Source organism: Candoia aspera, chromosome 1 (assembly GCF_035149785.1).
Source record: "Candoia aspera isolate rCanAsp1 chromosome 1, rCanAsp1.hap2, whole genome shotgun sequence".
NCBI lineage: Eukaryota > Metazoa > Chordata > Lepidosauria > Squamata > Boidae > Candoia > Candoia aspera.
Genome location: NC_086153.1, coordinates 207,871,491 through 207,891,435, shown reverse-complemented (window position 1 = coordinate 207,891,435; position 19,945 = coordinate 207,871,491). Strand labels below are relative to the sequence as shown.

Here is a 19,945-nt window from a genome sequence, read left to right as displayed (position 1 = left end):
TAATGTATAAGTATGAAGTATTATGTTTAAAAACAATGGGCCATTTGGTATACGACTGGCTTGTCCTGTCTGAAAAGTAGATATTGGCATGCCTCTCAACCCTACCTTTAAAGTGTAGATTATATTGTTTAATGTGGCTGTGCACTCTGTGAAAAAGATTCAGAAGAACAGCTTCAGACCTCCAGCTAACCTTTCTGCTGTTAATTAAACAAGCCTATTATTTTTCAGGCTTCTGAACAAGCAAGAAAAAGGTTGTTATTGCTTTAAGCAGTCAAGTTAGTGAGACTTTTAAAGCAGTCACATCTTGTTTTTAGCCTTGTATGAAAGTTTGAAAAAGATAGGGTGCTGTAATGAATAGATGAGGTTGTTTGTGCTTATTCTTCAAGCTTATTCTTCTTTGAAGTCCATACCATGTCTTACTAACCTTTTTAAGTGTATATAGCCCAGTTTAGTTTTATTTTAAAATACATGTGCTATCCTTCAAAACTTTATTTTCTAAGGACAATTTACAAGCACTGTAAACACACACACACACAATTTGAGTTCTGAGTTTAAAAAGCAGCTGCAAATACAGGTACAAACAATCTACTTTCCCAGTTGACTGATAATCAAACTGAATAGGATTTTTTATTTATGGGACAGTTAACATTTTCTATACTCAGATTCTCCATCAAATGGCTGTTTTCACACAAGGAATGACATTCTCTGGATTATAGTACAATGCCCTATGCATTTAGTTACTGCGATCTCAGTGCAACCTTCCAGACTGGCTCTACTAAACAAACAATTGGCCACCTAAGATCACAAGGGAACAGCAGCTTTAGGCAGCAAGTTCTGATTTGTGGAGAGATGCAGTTGTAACCCTCAGGTATTCTTAAAACATCTTTTGAAAGACAGAGCCCTGTGTGCCACCTTGTAAGTTAGCCTTCTGCCCACAGATTCGGACTGAATGTTTTCCTATTGTCAGCACTGAAATAACACTCAACTATCAGTCTATTTAACTCCTCATATTGAATGGGAGTAGAGGAAGTAGCATCTTTGCCTTATATAACAACCTGACATGCAAATGATAATAGTTGTGGCTTACATAGAAAAAAGTACTCCTACTTATCTGTTCTATAATGCAGTTGAAAGTTCCTAATATTCACACCACTAAGAACTAGCTGTGGATGTCTTTAACTCAGTGTGCCAAATAAAATAAATCAGAATCCATGTAAAAGTCATAACTCATGGCCTCAGTCCCACTGAAAGAAATGGGTTGTAAATTGCTCATACATCACATTTATCTCATTGTTTTTCAGTGACATAGTCACACAAGTAATTTGAGTTGGGATCATTCTGTTATGTATGCAGTTTTTCTAGTAAAAACTAAACACACACAATATGCATAAACATAAGGCAAAACTTGGAACAGAATCCTTTAACTTTCCTTGATTTTATATTTGACAAGTAAACTTTGCTTACAAAACTAGGTAAGTGGAGGACAAAAACTTTACAATTTTCTATTCACTTTGTTTCATATTTCAAGGTGCTTATTTACAGTTTTGTTTTTCTTTAATCAACCATTCTCTGTTTTGTCTTTTCTAGATCAAATTTTTGGGGCTTATCTGCACAATGTGTGTGAACATGATGGCTCTACTGTCCCTCACTTTGTTAAAATGTGCATAAAAGCCGTTGAGGAACGAGGTTTGTATTTTGTGATTTACATGCATTCCTAAATGTTGTAGGTATACTGTATTCCTAAGTGAGGTTTTAAATTCTGTCTTTCACTTACTTATTTATAGACAACTGGGTGTTAAAAGTTCCATGGTATACTTCCCTTCTACTTTTCTTAAACTTCCTAATCTTGTTTGCAATAAGTATATGCCCTCCACCCTCCTTTTTATTTTCTGGAGAGTCACCAATGTTATTCAAAATAAATAGCAGCAGTGGGTCTCTTGCCCTTACAATTAATTGTTGCAACTTTGTATCTGATTACTGGCACTGTTTAAAACATATATTGTTTACCTGCCTTAAAGACATGACCTTCTAATATACAAATTTCATTTCCTTTCTTCTGCTTCATTCTCTAGGCATGCCTTTTTTCATATTTTCTTCCAAGTAATTTTCAACTAAAATGAAGTTAGCAGTCAAGTAAAATGTGTTTTTAACACACACAAACAAAATCATCATGAAGTTCCTCATTAAGGAAACACTACTTTTATACAACAATTGTGTTGTATTCAGTTGTACCAGAATGGTATCCATCAGCACCCTTCCTTCCAAGCCCCAAATGCCCCTTTCCAACCTATTCTGGAGGGATTGTAAATCCTTCAAAGCAGATTGGGGGAGTTAAGGGAAGTGCTAGCATTATAGGACAGAGGATAAGGGGAAAGCCTAATACGTACATTGAAATATGCTCATGTAATATTATATGTATGCAGGGTTAATGGTGTATATTTCCTGGAAATTCCATTTTGCTCATATAAATGAATTAGGAAAAATATATTCCCAGGATATCAAATAGCTATGAAATAAGAAAATATTAAAGCCAGAAGTATGCAGTGGAGATTTTGGAATTTGAGGGTCCCTTTTAGGATTGCCAGCTTTTGAACTGATTACTGCAGCTGTCCCTTTATAAGCATTTTGATCTGCACCAATCCATAAGTGATAATATTTAGCTACATTTCATTAGCAGTTTCACCTACTGATTCTACAGATCAACCCCCTGGAAAATGAACAAGACCCTAGTTTGTTTTACTGTTATAGTTTTGTGGTTAGTTGGCCAGCCAAGTCTCTAAAGAGAAAGAAAATATGAATGTAAATGATCTAAAACATAGAAGAATATTCTGGATTAAAAGATGTTATGTGTTTGACGGTTTATGCTTGGTACAACTTAAAAAATCCACTCCCGCTGAATTTTGACCATTTACCATTCTAATGTCAAGTTTCCACTGGCTGTTCTTGCTCATTGCAACAGATTTAAGCATGCTTTAGTGGAGGAATACAGTGGTACACTGCTTATATCCATAAAGTGCTCACCGGCTGCTGGCATAGTTCCTTAGTTCTAGGAGTCATATAATGTAGCATTAAACAACTCAAATCCCACGTACTACAAAATAATTGGTTTGTGGATCAAATTAATGATTTAAGGATTCATAAAAAATATTTGTAATTCTGTTTGAAAAATGTTCCAGTAGTAAATGCCTTTGCCAAAGCAACATTCTTCTTAAAAGAGAGATTGTCCTCATCTTCTCAATATGCCATCTTCCTGGGAAGAAAACGAGTCGATGTTGCACAGTGCTATCTACTCAGAGATGTGGCTCTTTTTAATTTTTTTTTCCTGCAAGATTAAGATATTTCTCACTTTTACCAAAGCCCATGATAAAAGTGCAAATGCAGCATCTGGGTACCAAGAAAAGGGTTTTTTTTCTGTTCCTGGAGAGACTCACCTAGGACTTTACTTTTTTTTTCTTCAATGCAAGTGGAAACTTTAATCTTAACATGTTCTGTTTTGGAACTTTTAAGAGGGTAAGAATTGTAGTGCTGATTCTACATCTTCTGCTCTTTTTTTTGTTGATATATATACACACACACAGACATTGTATGTATGCGTGTATGTGTGTGTATGCATGTATGTATACACACACACACACATAAACACACACACACATATATATATGCATACATACATACATACATACACCCACACACACACTGTATATATGCATTAATGCTGATAGATGCATTAATAAAATATTCAAGGAAGTATATTAGATGTCTACAGTCTGCAGAAGGCATAGGGAATAATAATAGAGCAGTTTGTCTGTATAAGTATTGCATGATTCTTTTTTGATTCGTATGCTTCCTTCCCTTTTCTTACTGTAACTTTAAGCTAGCATACGGCTTTAGCTAGTAGAGATATAAATAATAACTAATCTCAATGGCATGTGATAAAATTTGCATTTTATCACTATTTATGACTTCGTCCTTGGTATACAATTTCCTATCATCCTGGACTTGGATTATAATTCCTGTGCCTTTACTTCTGTTTACTCAGTGTGTTGTTTTCACTAAATTCTGGCACAAACTATTGCAGGACAGCAGTAATTTATGTGAAGCTAAATCCAATGTTTATGAAAGCTTCTGATGACATTTTAGACAGGGGTTGGTATTAGGAAGCCATATGTGGAGGTGCCAAGTCTCCCAGCATGGCTGGGACTCAACAGATTTAAAGCCCTCCTCCTAATGGCCAGATATGCCTCCAGCCAAGTTATTCAACTGCAGAGTCATGGGAAATACTTATGTACCAATTATGGGAAAGGCATAGTTAATGAAAACTGTATGTTTACTTACATAGTCTTAGTAAGATGGCCTAAACATTCATTGCAGCTGGCATCTTGGCTGAAGCAGAGAACTCTGGGTCTCTCTGTTCCATCTTCATACTGTAACTGTACACAGTTTGTTTCATTTAACTTGAAAGGTTTTTTTTTTCCTTTTTCCCTCTGGAGAACCTCTGTTACATATTTAACTGCAGAACTAGGTTGTACTACTTTGAGATCTTGGGAGTACTGTTCACTGTGAAAATGGGTACTGGCAGTATAACATTCAATATCTTAGAATCAATTTAAATTCACCTGAATTCATTTGTGAGTTTCACATTGCAAGTTAACTGGGCTAACAAAAATCTTGTCTGACTTGACTAACTGTGTGCTAGAGGTGACTATAGGCTACACACAATAATTTTAAATTAAATGCTAACAATAATGTATTATTTTAATGTGTTATACTGGGGAAGATGTACTTTAAACAAAATGTGAAATGGAAACTAATAATATCAAATGAAGGGAAAGAACTTCAAAATGTGTCACCCAGTAATTTCAAACCAATCTGGTCAAAAATAGATTTGCAGATGCTGAGGGTTTCATTGAAAATGTTATATATCCACTAAAATTGTATTGCAGCATTTTTTCATAATTTGTCCCACTAGTATCCTTAGGTTTTCACCAGTCTTTATAACCTTGTATAACATCTGTTCATCATCACTTTTTGGATAATGAATAGGTGAAGGAAGCTATTGTAATCTAAATGAATACTCCTCTTACATCAACTTTTCAGGCCTTAGTGTTCTGCTTTGTTCCTTTGTTAGCTGTCAAGTTAACCCTAATATGTCATTATTAAAGCCTCACTTTTATTATTGGTTAGACTAGAAATGCTGTGTAAGGAAAATAGAAGTTATTTTGTCAAATATTTCTGCTCTAGGATGATGTCAATTCTATTTCTACATCTATTTTCTAGCTAATTATGCAACATCATCAAATTTTGCAGTCTGCGTCACCAACAATTAAAAAAAAGATATTTTATAAAAACAACTATACAAAATGCATATGTTTGTAAAAATAATGGACAAAGATATGAAAGAAACTGGAAATAAACACACATGTGAGGTGGCAGACTCAGGCATAAGCCATTCTCTCAACTTCATACTACACTCCCCCATCATTTCCAGTACTGAAATAATAAGACTTCTCAGAGGGAAGTTTTCTGAATGAGAGAGGTAACTATGAAAAGCTCTTGGAGCACACTCATGATGATTATTTAGATATTAACCTAACTTCAGTATAATTTAGTTCATTCTTCAAATCTGTTTTCATTGTTAATTATGGTGTGACTGTGATGCATTGCAGCTGGTCAGCAAGAGGGTGGAGCCTGTGCATTAACATGAAGAATCAGCCCAGACACAAAGGCAGCAATGCCAACATCTAATTCCCCTTTCCTTTTTAATGTGTAATATTGGAAATAATTCATTGTCATCCTGCTTTTGAGATGAAGAAGAGGCCGATAATGCCATATGGTACCCTTTGTATTTTTAAATTTAATGAGAAAAGACGTGTCCATGTGGAGACAAAAGGGGCGAGTGACAAAATGTATGTCATGACATCACAACACAAATGCTGTTACTTGCATACTCATGTCCAAAGTTGGGATTACAAGTATGACAGGACAGGGTTTGTTCTACTCTCGTGTTACCATTTTTTCATAATCACAGCTAGTTCCTAAGAAAAGAGAGGAATGGGAGAAACAACCTTATTTTTTATCCCATTTCCTAATTTGCACTGAGCTGCTAAATTCACTTGCCCACATCTAAAACATAGGAATGCTCTTTGGGTTCAAGCCAGAGGGCCATATCGTCCTGCTGAGACTAGTCATATGCTTCTAGAAACTCAGAAGCAGGGATATGTGGTTACTAGCAGATAAGGTCAGGGAGAAAGGCTAAAGGCTAGAAGGTTCCTCCAAGACATATCTTGATTTAATATCAAAATGCTGCCTCCTGGGGGAAACACTTATGCTGAAAGCTCCTGCTAACAGAGGACTGCAGTTCTGTAATTTGTCAGTTAAAGACTTTTGGATTTCTCTACACACATTCTTTATGGTCTCTATTCTTTTCTTTTTAATTGATCTGCTTCAGAATGTTGTAAAGGATGTTACTCGTTTAATTTCTATCATGAGAACTAGTGACCTCAAAGAAAACTTGCATACCCAAATTCTTAATGTCAGTGTTTGCAACAACACTGCTGATTTTCTTTTTCTAGCACAAGATGCTGTTGCAAGAATTATATACAAATCGCATAGTTGACTCTCAGCCAAAAAGTCATCCTGAGATCCATAGCACTGAATAAAGTTTTAAGAAAGACCTTTAGTCCACTTCAGAGAAGGTCCCTAGCTTTCAAAACTTTATCTCTCAACTTTACTTGTTAGCAGCTGTTCTATTTTTTTGCTGTCATTTGTTTGACAGCATCCAGTTATAGGTTCCGATGTCTGTTTAAAGAAACAGGGAGGTTGTTGGCTTTAAAATCCCCTTACTGCTTGTGTGTTCAACATTTTCCCAGGCTTTTCTGCATAGTTTGCCAAGCAAAGGGACTGACCTTTTGTAGCAAACACTTTTTCATTTCAAAATGCTCACTTTGATTTTTGTCCCATTTTATGCTCATTCCAAACTGTTTATAGCCCACTAAAAATGACTGTGAATTATATGTTTGTGTAATAGATTCCTTTTGTGGTTGAAGAGGAATGTTTATTTTGTGCAATTAGTTATCTTTGGGTAGATTACAGTGACCTGGAAAAAAAGGGCCTAAAATGATTATAGTACCTTAAGTATTTCCTTTTGTTATCTCCTGTGGCAGTAGTCTAATATGTTTTTTTCTGAGCCTCCGTTCTGTGAACTAATCATTTCATATAGAGCAAATGATCTTCCATCAGTCATTTTGCTCAAATGCTTTGTTGTGCTTTTTAATGTGGGAAAGGATTTTAAATTTCAGATTCCCTCTCTCCAAGTTGAAGCGGGATTAGGGCAGTCTAATCTTTGATATCTTTTAGGCTGGATAAAGGAGACTTTTTTTTCAAAGATATAAGTAGTTTGACAGACATATGGCAGTTTCCAGTATGCATGCTTGTCCTAGTAATGCATTTTACACTTCTGTATAATCAGTACAAGTATTGGGTAGTGAAGTGAAATGCATGATTAAGATATTGAATTTGGACTGGGGAGACTCATGTGACCATGGGTGCATACTGGGTGACTTGGATCTCTCACTCACTCTCAGGCCAGCCTACCTCACAGATTGTTGTAATAAAATTAGGGGAGACTCAATGTAAGATGCCACTTGGTCTTATAAAAAAAGCCAGTTATAAATGCAGAAAATAAATAAGATTAAACCCATTTGATCAACACCAGCAATAAAAGAACCAAAGAAACATATGTTCACTGACTTTCACAAAATTCCTTCAATTCCCTTTGAAATCAGTCCAGAGCAAATCTATACTTTATGAAATCCTGATTTTGTAGGACCTATATTTCATTCCCAAACATTGCATGATTATCATATGAAAAAGTATTGTCAAAATACAGTGTTTTAATAAGATTTGCTTATATCAAGGATCACCTCCAATAAAACTTCATCATTCCTCTTTGGATGTGTTTCAATTTTTTCCTTCTTTTTTTCCAGTTGGATTTAAAATCTAAGATTGTTAGAACTATTTTCCTTTTTAATTATAAAATTCATTTAAATATAAATATAGTGTTTCATAAAAAACACCATCCAGTCAGAAACACTGAACAAATGTTCCAATAAAAAGATTGTTCTTAATTTAAAAGGAAATATCCATCAAAAGTGAAGTAAAATAAATAAAGCAAGTAAGTAAACTATAAGAACAATATTCACATGTTCTTTCAAATGTAGTACTTCCAAGGCTAGATTATTTTTCATCCTAATTTTATTGTTGTAGAGGTCCCTATACAAATCATGAATTCCACTATACATTTCACCTGATTTATTCATGGAGTTTCCTATGAAATGCCCTACAATAGATTATGATTGCCATAAGCTGATCAAGGAGCAGTGGCTATATTCAATATGGTGATATATAACAAATGGCCCCCAATTTCATAGGAGTAGAAGGCAAAACGATAAAGATGCTTGCCCTGTGGCATAGTTTAGATGATATTTGAAAGGATCTAACTTCAATCCAAACTGTATAAATGGAGAGAATGCAAAAAATAAGAGGCTTGAAAACAGAATTAATGTCTTTCTAGCACAATGAACAAAAAAATGAGTAAGTCATTAAATGAAATTATTCATCGTCTTTTGTAAATTTAATGCTGTCCTGGCGCAAGAAATGTTTTCTTGGTCTGATTCCATGAACAGCTTCTCAGACTTTCTGTTCTGTCATCTCCCCCAATTGTCTGGGTCAGATTTTAAGGGCTGGTGGGCGACTGCTGGTTGGAGAGAGGTCACTCTCTTGCCATTCTTTGGAAGCTATTTAAATATAGTCCTGAATGTCTGTGTGTGTGTGTGTTTCACTATCCTCTCCTCTTCTTTTTTTCTCTGTATTGTTCCATTTACATTGCTAACATGATTTCAGGACCTGTCATTACTGAAATTCTGTAAACTGTTCTGGGAGCCCTTTTGGCTGAAGAGATGAGTATAAATGCATTAAATAGTTGCCATGTCACTAAGAGTTATTTGGCCCTGATGCACAACATAAGAGCCACTCCAAGCTTATTTCAGAACATCATCTCCTTTTTGCTAATTTGTTTGTTATAAACATGTACATTTATCCAGAAATTTATAGCATCCACAGTTTTGTTTTATTTTTCCAAGTTTATTTACAAACTGCTTATCCCTTACTGTTGCTTTTTAGCAACAGTGCTAACATTTGTTTTGTTTTCCCATGCTTCCAGCTTTGTAACATTTCCAGTTACCTTTGAGAGCAGTACCCTGAAAGTGTAGGGATCATATTGCTCTGCTAGATGATCTGAGCTCTTAGTTCTGCTAATTTTGTAGCATACATTCTTTCCCACTTTGGGATAATCTATTATACTTGGATCCAAGCATGCACTAAAAGCTAATACTTCCATGAAAAATGTGCAATTTGTACTGTTTAACTTCTGACAAGATCCTTGAAGTTCTTTATGATTTGTCTTGTTCCAAGAAGATTTCAGCTTCTTGTTTTTATATGCATGTAAAAGGAAAAGAAACAAAACAAAATGATAGCAAATACATCCTATTTTAGAAAAAAAAAGTTGAGCTTTTCAACAGATAACTCAACATATTTTTGTATTGCAGGAATAAAAGAACTGGAGCTCAGGCCACTAAAATACTTACCTTATCAAGCATTGATTTTATTGCTCTGTTAATACTCTGCAAATGAGTATTGGCCAAACCACATTCCGAGCAATTTTACCTTGGAAGTTTATGATATAGAAAGATGTTTGTAAGTTATCAGTAGAAATTAGGAGCAAATGAACGCAAGAGTCTTGGCAATAATTGCTCCACGAGGGCTGCCTTCTGACTCATTTTATCCAGCTATAGCCACCTTTCTCAGAGCAAAAGCCAATTCAGAGTTTTGTACAAAGTCCAAGTTACAGTTGGCTCAGAGGGGTATTTTCTCTGGGGCCTCAATGTCTGTAAAAAAGCCACACTCTGTGTCTTTTTGTTTTTTAAGGAAAAAGAAAAAAGCATCAAGAGAAAACATTTCAGAAAGTGTATGACGTACAAATTAGAGGGGAAACAGAAAAGGAAGAAGTAAAACAATGTATCATGGAGGTATAATTTGGAAAGTATGAAGAACAGAACCTAAGCTGCATTTTTTTCTATAAAGAAAAAAAAATTTAACAGAACTACCAATAACGGAACCCCTTTAAGCCAGTTGCCCTCTTTCTTAGAGTCACCTGATACCTGCCTTGTTGACTAATTCATTCCAGAGAAATGTATCCCAAGCTAAGAAAAGAAAGCATTTGAATGCTAAGACTTGCCAGAAAAAACAAGTGATTACTGGCTGTTTACCACAGAAACATTTGCTGTGACAGGACTAAATTCATACCTGGGAGCCCTCCAGGGGTTTTCCTGGCACTCCAGCATGAGAGGCATTCACTCTTGCCCTTTTTTCTTGCTGTTAAAATCAGTCTTTTGGTAACCGTTGAGACTATAGCCAACATTCAGAAATAAACCCCAACCTATCAGCACATTTATGAAACAAATTTGACTCATTCTCCACTTTATTAATTTATTTAATTTGGAAAGGGACTCTTTTTCTCAAATCATAGGCTGAACTTAGTCTATGCTAACACTCACGGAAATGCTTCCTTGGAAAACTAGGGCTAAAACATTTCCTGATTAATTAGTGGCATTGAACTTTTGCTAATATTTGTGTTATGTTGCACACTAACTCTTTTTCGAGGAGCTCAAGGAAACATATATTTCCTTTCCTCCTTATCTCTTGCTTCCCCACCCCACCCCTTTCTTTTTAATCCACACAACAGCCACATAAGAAATTAGAAGAAGCAATACTGACTGATCAGGAGAACCCAATAAATTCCATGACTGAATGGAAGACTAAATCTCCTGAATTCTAGATAGCAGGTACTGACTAGCTGGTGGGTTGCCAACTAGTAGTTGATGGAGAAAATCTAACCTAAGGAAAACTGCCTGCTATCATCCAGAACAAACGAGTTTATTTTTTTCATTACTGACAAATAAAAACATGGTGGCAGCAAACTCTGCATACTCCTTCTAGAGATTTAAAAATATTCCACAGTAAAATAATATAACTTTAAGACAGTATCAGAAGCTTAAAACATATTCAATCCAAGATCTGTGATATACTGTAATGACTGTTCATAAATTCCATCATAATCATTCAGTTATTGCAGTGGGCTAAAACAGACGATACCTGAACTGTGTATCAGATATTAGATATCCAGATTTTATTTACAGAATAAAAGGCTCAGGAATCCTATTTGTAGAACAACCGCCACATGCAGGATGTTATAAACTTAATCTGTCCCCCCAGGCATTTACTTTGCTGAACATTGTTTAGGTTTTCCTGAAATTCAACTGGAACCAATGGAATTGGGCATAGTGCTCCTAATCCAGATCAATTCACTAGACTCTTCCACTGTTCCCTGGAACTAAAGCTCTGAGAACCATGTGGGATTCTAATAACTATGTTTGTCTGTTTGTTTGTTTGTTTTAGCAATAGTTGCCACAAGTAAACCCAACCAGGACTGGATTTGTAATATGAAAAATAGATAGTCATGCCAGAAATACCCTTCTCTTCCTAGAGGCAAGTTTCTGTGGATTCCCCCCGCCCCATAGCTAATAGCCTTTTGGAGGGGTTTTCAGCTACTATGGAATAGTACCTAGTCTCTTGATCTGTCACAAGACTAACCTCCTCTCCATATGGTTGCTGTTGTTAAAAAGAAAAAAAAATAGGTATGTTCAACATCTTCAGTTGATATTAATGATCATTATGACCAACCCCCTTAATAGGATTTAATTAAACTTACTTAGGCTGCAGGCTTACTTTCACTTAGGAGTCTTATTTAATTCAATGGGGTTTAGTTTTTAGTAAAATAATAAAAGTTGATATGTCAATAGTAACGTATTACCACTATAGTAACTATAACTCCACATATAAGCTCTAGAATGCAGGAACAGAGGATTACTGGCTAGAAACCAGGAGACCAGGAGTTCTAGTCCTGCCTTAGGCATGAAAGCTGGCTGGGTGATCTTGGGCCAGTCACTCTCTCTCAGCCCAACTCACCTCACAGGGTTGTTGTTGTGGGGAAAATAGGAGGAGGAAGGAGTAATAGGGATGTTCCCTGCTTTGAGTTATTTATAAAAATAATAAAGGCGAGATAGAAAATTAATGAATGAATAAATAAATAAATTGCCATGACCATCCATAATCATCCACCCAATATTGACATTCACCAATCCATATACAGAATAATCATGAGTTTTATTGTGATATTTTAAAATGTTAAAACCTAAATATTTGATTTCATTCACAACAATATGCATGGAGGCATGCAATAACCCTTACAATACAGTAATTGCCTGCATATGGACTTTTTGTAGTCTCATGTTTGGGTTCAATATTACTAAACAGGTGTCTTTAAATATCAGAAGACTTACATTAGAAAGCTTTTCTTGCTGTTATTTCAAAAATCTTTTCTTGCTGATTCTTTCACAAGTGAAATAAACTCATAACTAAACAGATGTGAAAATGACAAAATTATTGAGTATATATACATATTCTCTTTAAATATATAATTGTTGCCATTGTTAGTTCCCCTTTAGAGAAATTACTAGCAATGAGCATGCTACTTTCTCTGTTGGGATCTCTCAAGAAGCTGAGCATTGTTTGCATAGTATGGTAAGAAGCATATGGCATAAAATTTTAATTAAGCTGATAAGTAAAGAAGCAGTTTTTTTAAAAAAATAAAATAAAATAAGTCATTGAACTTTCTGGTGGTATAGGAAAGTCAGAATTTAAGTTTCTGCACAGGTCAAGAGTTACCACACAGCTTTTATATATTTAAGATAATAAGGACTTTGTAACTGAATTGTATGTAGTAGTACGTGTTGGCTTGTTCATAGAAGTCCCAATTCCATTGACTTCAGTGACAAATAAGCTGGTTCTAAACTCATTTGTAATTGCAACAAATGTATTTCCTATAAGTGCTGCCCAGATAAGCCACTAGAACAAAATTTTTCCCACCATAAATTATTTCAAGGTTCACTCATTTTTGCTATTGAATTTGTTATGCTTTTGTACATAATTTGAAAGCTGACACGTGCTTTCAAAACTTTGTTACATATGTCCATATTTCATAATTGGTATGATATATTTTTCACTTGAGCACTAAATTGTCAAACCTCTGATACACCAGTGGGTAACTTCACAGTCATCTATATCTAGAAGTGTATTTGCAATAGTTTCTCCCTATCTGTTAGTCTTTATATACACCCATTCACACTAACACAATTTTGATCACTCCATTAATGCATTGTACAGTTGCCCTGGTCATTTTGTAATGTGTGTATTTGTTTAAAGCATTTGAATTGTTTCTTCAGAGAGCTCAAGAAAGCAATGAACAGAAGCTAAAATAATCATTTAAAAAACATTTGTACAACAGAAAATCAGTTATAAAACACTAAAACTGCAAAAAAGAAGGAGAGATTTAAAAGGTCAAAAATAAGGTAGCCCAAGAATTTTGAACCAATCTTTTAAAAAAAGAGAGCAACCACTCTTGGCCACCAGGGTTGTCTTTTAAAAAGGAAGATTGTTTAGACCAGAATTCTGGGGATTGAAGTCCACACATCTGAAAGTTGCTGAGGTCGAGAAACACTGGTTTAGACCATCCAATGAAAAAGAAGCAAAATTAAAGACGTTCAAAATGGAGTTTCAGTGACTGAATACTGTGTTTCTGGGACTTTAAGACATACAAAATATGTAAGGATCACATGTACTCACCCTGTATAAATTGTCCAATATTTGCTGCCTCAAAGCAATGTAATGGTATGTGGGAATGACCTTGGGAGACAAGAGGGAGAGCCACAGACTAGACAACCAGTATATAAAAGATATCTCAGCCCACAGAAGGAGAGAGGGCATGGTACATGTTTCAGAAGGGACCCTCCCTAGTTTTCCAGACAGTAAAAGGAAAGGAGGGGAGAAATACTTTCAGTCTTGCAAGATTCTGTTAATATAACCTTACAATAAAGATGGAGCTAGTACTCCTGGTTGTGCTTCTTGTCTGGAATACCTTGAAGGACTAACATCATCTTAGCCATTCTCAGGGTTCTCAAACTGTACTTTTTGCTTGCCCAGCATTAGTGTGGATCATTCACCTCTTCTTGATTGCTGGACATCCTCCATCCACTCCCAGCCCATTGCAAATGCATCCCCTGCTCCACTCTAAAACAATTGTTTTCCATCCTAAGCTGTCTTAGACTGTTCCAAGCAGATAGTTTGTGATACTTTCTTCCTTTTGTCTAGTGACAGAAGGCTTTAATTGGCTACAGAGCCTGGCATGTCAACTCTCCTCCAGCAGGTAGGCACTACCCTGTGGAGTGATTTCATTCTGGAGAACCAGGCTCCTATGTTCTCCTCTGGTTGGCAGCTGCCTTAAAAAAAAAATCTTGTGGTTAATCCAAGAATGGTCCTTTAATTAAATGGAAATTTCCTCACCATATTTTCCCACCCCCAATAGAATCCCCAGCAGAACCTATTTATTCCATTCTACCCAGTTTCTTTTGGTTTCTACCTTGGCTGTTCTCCTTGCTTTCCCACCACCGCCCCGGAGAACTGCAAAGCTTCCCTTCTCTTTTTTCTTCTTCTAAAAGTTTAAGTGGCAATGTAGGCACCTTGCAATCAGGCTAAAAGTTTCAGTGAATGCAAGTTTGCTTCTTTGAAGCTGAACCCTCAGTTGTTCCTTGCTTCAAATTTTCTGTGGACCCACAATGGAATGTCAGAAGGTTCAGTTTGTTTTGATCACTGTAGCATCAGAGCAATGGTAGTAAAATAAAGGGGGTGGGGCAGGAAGAGGTCTGCTTTAAAAGTGAGAACACCAGAAGGGGATGTGAAGACATCTTGTGAGCACACATCTGATAATACCCCTTATTATAAGTTGCACCAAGCGGATTTGCTGCTGGTGGTGGTTGTGTGATTTTATGCACTGTCACCAAGCAAAAATGGACTGAATATCAAATGCATTTCAGAGCATGGCATAAAAAGATGATTAAGAATAGTTCTTTAAAATGTTTGGGTCTTACTTCTGTACAAAACCAAGATGGAAGAGGTTGAGGTTCATTCTCATTTGTCTTTATCTCTTCCTCTGAAAATCAGCCCAGGTTTTTTTTTTTTAATATATCGCCAAAAGGGCAAAGTTCAACAAAAATCAAAAGTCTTAGAAAAACGGTTGCCTTCTTCATATGCTACTGTCTGGAAGTGGCAGTTCTTCAGCCAGATGAACAAGAATGTGTTACAGCTGGCTTTTACAGGAATCATTTACACTTTCCTTCAGTTGTATAGCCAGTAGGGAGTTGTCAAGCTGCATATGTTTTCAAACCTCTCTCAGCTAAATCAAAGATCCAAGTACAAAATGCAATACACAAGGGTATCATATGGACTTAGGCAACTATTTGGTGGGCTTGAGGGATCTATAAGGAGGTAAACGGATTACATAGAAGCATACATGAAGAATATTCCATCATGACAGATATAATCAAGCATTTTTTTTTAAAAAAAATGTTCCTTAACTCTTTCATGACATTAATTTGTAACAGAAGAAATAAGAGGAAAGATTTTTCTAGGGCAATAAATAAAAATTGTGCTATACTGCTGAACTGTGTGTGGCTGCAGAGGAAGAAAATGCACAATAGAATAAAATGAGATTTAATGTGTTCTATTCTTTGACTGATATATTTAACTCCTCCCAGTTGGCATATATCAGATCCCCAGCTGATGATCATATCTCACTGCTGTCTGGATGTGCCCAGTTCCCATCTGTGTGTGGTCAAAAGTTTACTATTATTATATTTTCTGTTCTTGATTACTTAGTGATCTAACTATTTTTATCTATCAGTTTGGAACTTCAGCATTAGATTTCTGTAATACATACTACTTAGTGGCTGTATTCGACATGACATCTTATTGAGGTTGTGATGGTTAACCATTTTTCTTACCAATATTTTACAGTCACTCATGCCTGGTTTTTAAAATGTAAGCCAGATTTTTACATAATGTGCTTGATAACTTTAAAAAGATACCTTTTTTGGCATCTGAGTTGCCACTGTCAAAGCTGATTTCTGCAATTGATCCACTTGTTGCTTTCCTTTGAGTAACTTATCCATATGTTGTTTTTCATTTGTTAGGCTACTATGCCTTGAAAAGAGAGAGAAAAGATGGGCAATGTATCAAATCAACAAACTGATCCTTTCTGGCTGCCCTAAAATAGCAGTGGTGGCCAGGTTACCTGAAGAAGAATTTTCTTCTATATTTACTAGGCCTGTGTATCTATGGAATATGATCATTCTGGTCATGAAAACAAGCAGGAGAGAGAAAAATGGGTGCTCATAGGCATATGAAATAGATATTTTTGGCTCAAGCACACATCCCTGCTCCATGCACATTTGCTTACATCCAGAGCAATCCATCTCCTCTGTGCAATAAATGTTAAGTGTTGTGAAAAGAAGGAGATGCCATTGTCTGTGTTTTTGCATGCCCATAACTTTTCCAGTGTCACAGGTAGATGCAGGTGAGAGAAGAAGACAGGGAATCCCTTCCCGACACCAGCCACATCCTGGCCATGGGCATCCTCCTGTCTTTCATGCCACAAGAACCCCAAGAGTGGAAGCTCCAGAAAATTATGCATCTCTTGCAGGTTGTGTTCAGTCCTTGATGCAGTTGATTTTTCTCTACTTTTGTTTACTTTTGGCTTCATCCATACTGCACTAGCATCACTAATAAACAATTAACGTCTCAGCAGCTTGTGACTAGATAAAGCTCCTGTGCCTGGAACAAGGGCATGATAGACAATAGAGTCTCAAATTTTAAGTTGTTGGTGCAGGGAGTGGGAAGGTGAAGGACCAGGTTATTGAGAGGGGGTTGACAGAGCCCTCTGGTTTCCAAGGAACGTAGCTTTCTCAGTGTAATCCTATTTTTAGCTCAGCACTATGAGCTTTCACTAGGGATAAAGTAGGGACAGGCTCTGACCTGATGAATTGATGGAAGAATATGGGGCCTAAAAAGATGTTCCAGTTTTCCTTGGGTGGAATGGAGGTGTTTCTCAACATCCCAGGAAAACAATGTTGGCATGAAAGCAGTATCATACCGGATGTAAAGTATACATTATTATAATGTCACTATACTCTATAAAGTAAAAGCCAGAAATGTACCTTTAGTTAAAATATCAATTCCTATTAAATTCCTACATTTGACATCTATGCCATTTTTTTAAAGCTAAGCGTAGTGTTGTCATAAAGCTTCTTTATTTCAAAAGTAAACAGTGCTATTCAAATAATATTGCTCATTGTTAATGATAGAAAAGCTTTTACACATGTAGTTCCTAAAGCGTGTGCGGCAGCATTTTCGGCATCATAGCAAATTCACAGGGGCACCACAGGGTATTTTAAATTTTTGTGATGTCCATTTGCAATGTCATAACTCTGCAAAGGTAAGTTTTCAGAGGTCTTTTGGTCTAGGGTTGCTGTGAAAAAAATACTGAGATACTAACACAGAAACCTGGTTTCTGTGAACCAAGAAAGTTTGGGAATCTCTGTTTTAAGCATCTGATTTTTCTCTCAGATAGCAGGACTTGTCTTCAGCAGCATGCTGATTAGAATCATCTGATTTTTATGCCCTGCCTCCAAGCAGTTTATGCCCTGCCTCCAACAGATTAAAATAGCTGGAATTTCTGATAAACAGATGACAAGATTTACAAACAAGGGACTATATTTTTTTAAAAAAACACAGTTCATTTAAAAGCAATTTTTCCCTCTACAATTCATTTCAAAGGAAAATTTTCCCATTTCTTTCCTAAAAAAAAAAAAAGACGAGGATGAGGAGGACCAGAAGTAGAATTTTGTTGAAAGGGTAGAATTGCTTTGTCTCTTATCCCATGATGAGTGAAAAAAATGTTTAAGAAATATCACTTTACAGTGAGATTCATATTGAAATGTGATGATGTGATTCAAGCCAAGCCAAAAAATGCAGCTCAGAATTAGAAGGGATAGACATGGCTTGGGAATCCATTTTCCCACATTCCTCGGTCTCAATCATCCCAGCTAATGTTTAAAAGAACATGGAGTGTGGAAACAATGAAGTCATTTTGTTTAGCTGAAAAAAGGAAAAAAAAAAAACCTGAAAACCATCCTAAAGTGTTTTTTTCTTTTCTTTTCTTTTTTAAAGTAGGTATATTTACTGGAACCGCTTCTCAATTAATGGAAAAACTACTAGTGATGAAAGTTTCCTAGCACATTCATGACACACAGACAGAGCTTATGTTCTGTAAGTTGTCACAACCAGCACTTCATAGAAACCTTCTGAACCTGCTGTTATTAAGTGTTTTTTATTGAAATGAAAACTTCTCACTTGACAAAAGCAGGGCAACGTAGAAAGTAAGATTAGGGCCCAGACAAAGTTGATTTGTAAATCTAAGTACAAGTGCACAGGTAGAAGCACAGTGAACACTTTTCTATAATTGCCCTTACTCTTGGTTCATATACAGTGAATGAAACATTCTACCGTTAAGCAACGGGAAGTAGACTGAAGAAAAATAAAATTACCTGTAGGCTGAAGACTGAGAGAATAACTGAATATTGATGAAAAGTTTACTTTCTGGTATGGAAGAGAAAAGTCACTGTCGGTTAAAAATCCTTAATTTAGGTTTAGGACACTAGGAGATGCAACATGGGCAGATCAGAGAAAGAACTTGTGAAACACAACAGTACTGCAAGGCCGTTCATGCTGCACCAAAGTGCAGGAAAGTCACCTTTTAAAAAACCATTAGAACCTTTCCGCTCGCACTCTCCTACCCCCCCCCCCCCCCCCAAATATTGTAGAATTTTGCCTTTTTTCTTGGGAGACGTTTTCACTCAGTGACACCCATCCACACCCCAATTTTTTAAAAAAAAATCATAAAACTAAAATTAACTTAAGTATGGTAGAAGAGAGAAGCTGTTAAAGGATATACTATTTGTATTTGTTATATTTATATTCACCTTTCCTCTAAAAACTCAGGACAGTTAACACAGGGATCTTTTTTGTTTAAATTGTATGTTATCTTACCGACATCAACCCTGTTAGGTAGGCTGGGCTGAGAGAGGTGGTTGGCCCAAAGATACCCAGTAAGTTACCATGGCTAAATCTGGGGCTTAGAAGGTTAAATGAAAACCTGAAAACAGAGAAGTCCATAACAAAAGATCAAGCTCTCATCCTGTTGGATTTTTGCCCATTAGGGTGAGCAGGAAGGAAAAAGATATGTAAGATTTGAATCTGGAAACTGTTTTTACGTATGTGTGTGTATGGCTTGAGGCTTATAGATGACAGTTGCAATTTTCTGCTCTAATTTATTATGTATAAAAAACTAGTTTATCAAAGAGTTGTGTCCTTAAATTTCTTGCCTGCTAGTCTTTGTGTTCAAGTATTGGTCTGGGAAAAGCCTGACACAAAGGATGAACTTGAATTTGGGTCTGCTAAGTCCCAGCCCTACTACATGGCCAGGGCCGACTCTAGTCTGAGGCTGAGTAGGCACCAGCCTAGAGGCACCCAATTTTAGTGGGCACCAAAATCTAAAAGACTTCTGAAAAATACAACAAAAAAGTGAAAAGCAGTAAGGGCACACTCCGTGAGCCAGAGCGCCCACTGGAGGATTAAATATAATTTCGCAGTGTAAATAAGATTCAAATGTCCAAGAAAAGGAAAAAAAATTGTCCGGGGCTGAAAATCCGAAGCATAAAGCTCAGAAACTCCAAAAAAAAAAGAAAAGAAAAGAAACAAGAGGGCATCTTTTTGAAATTCCTAACAAAACTGGAAACAACCAAACCATGGGGGGGGGGGGATATGACTTGGTGTAAGGGCGCCAAAATGCCTGGACCCATCCCTGTGCACAGCAGTC

The 19,945-nt window shown here is 36.3% G+C and overlaps 1 protein-coding gene across 5 annotated transcripts in view; it reads left to right on the top strand.

Moving 5' to 3' along the window:
* Positions 1-19,945, top strand: part of ARHGAP15 (Rho GTPase activating protein 15) — a 492,562-nt gene that overhangs the window by 279,785 nt on the left and 192,832 nt on the right. For all 5 annotated transcript variants that reach the window (XM_063318398.1, XM_063318397.1, XM_063318394.1 and 2 more), the window contains one exon: positions 1,588-1,686. In XM_063318398.1, the coding sequence (XP_063174468.1) occupies positions 1,588-1,686 (99 nt within the window). The remainder of the gene's footprint in view (positions 1-1,587; positions 1,687-19,945) is intronic.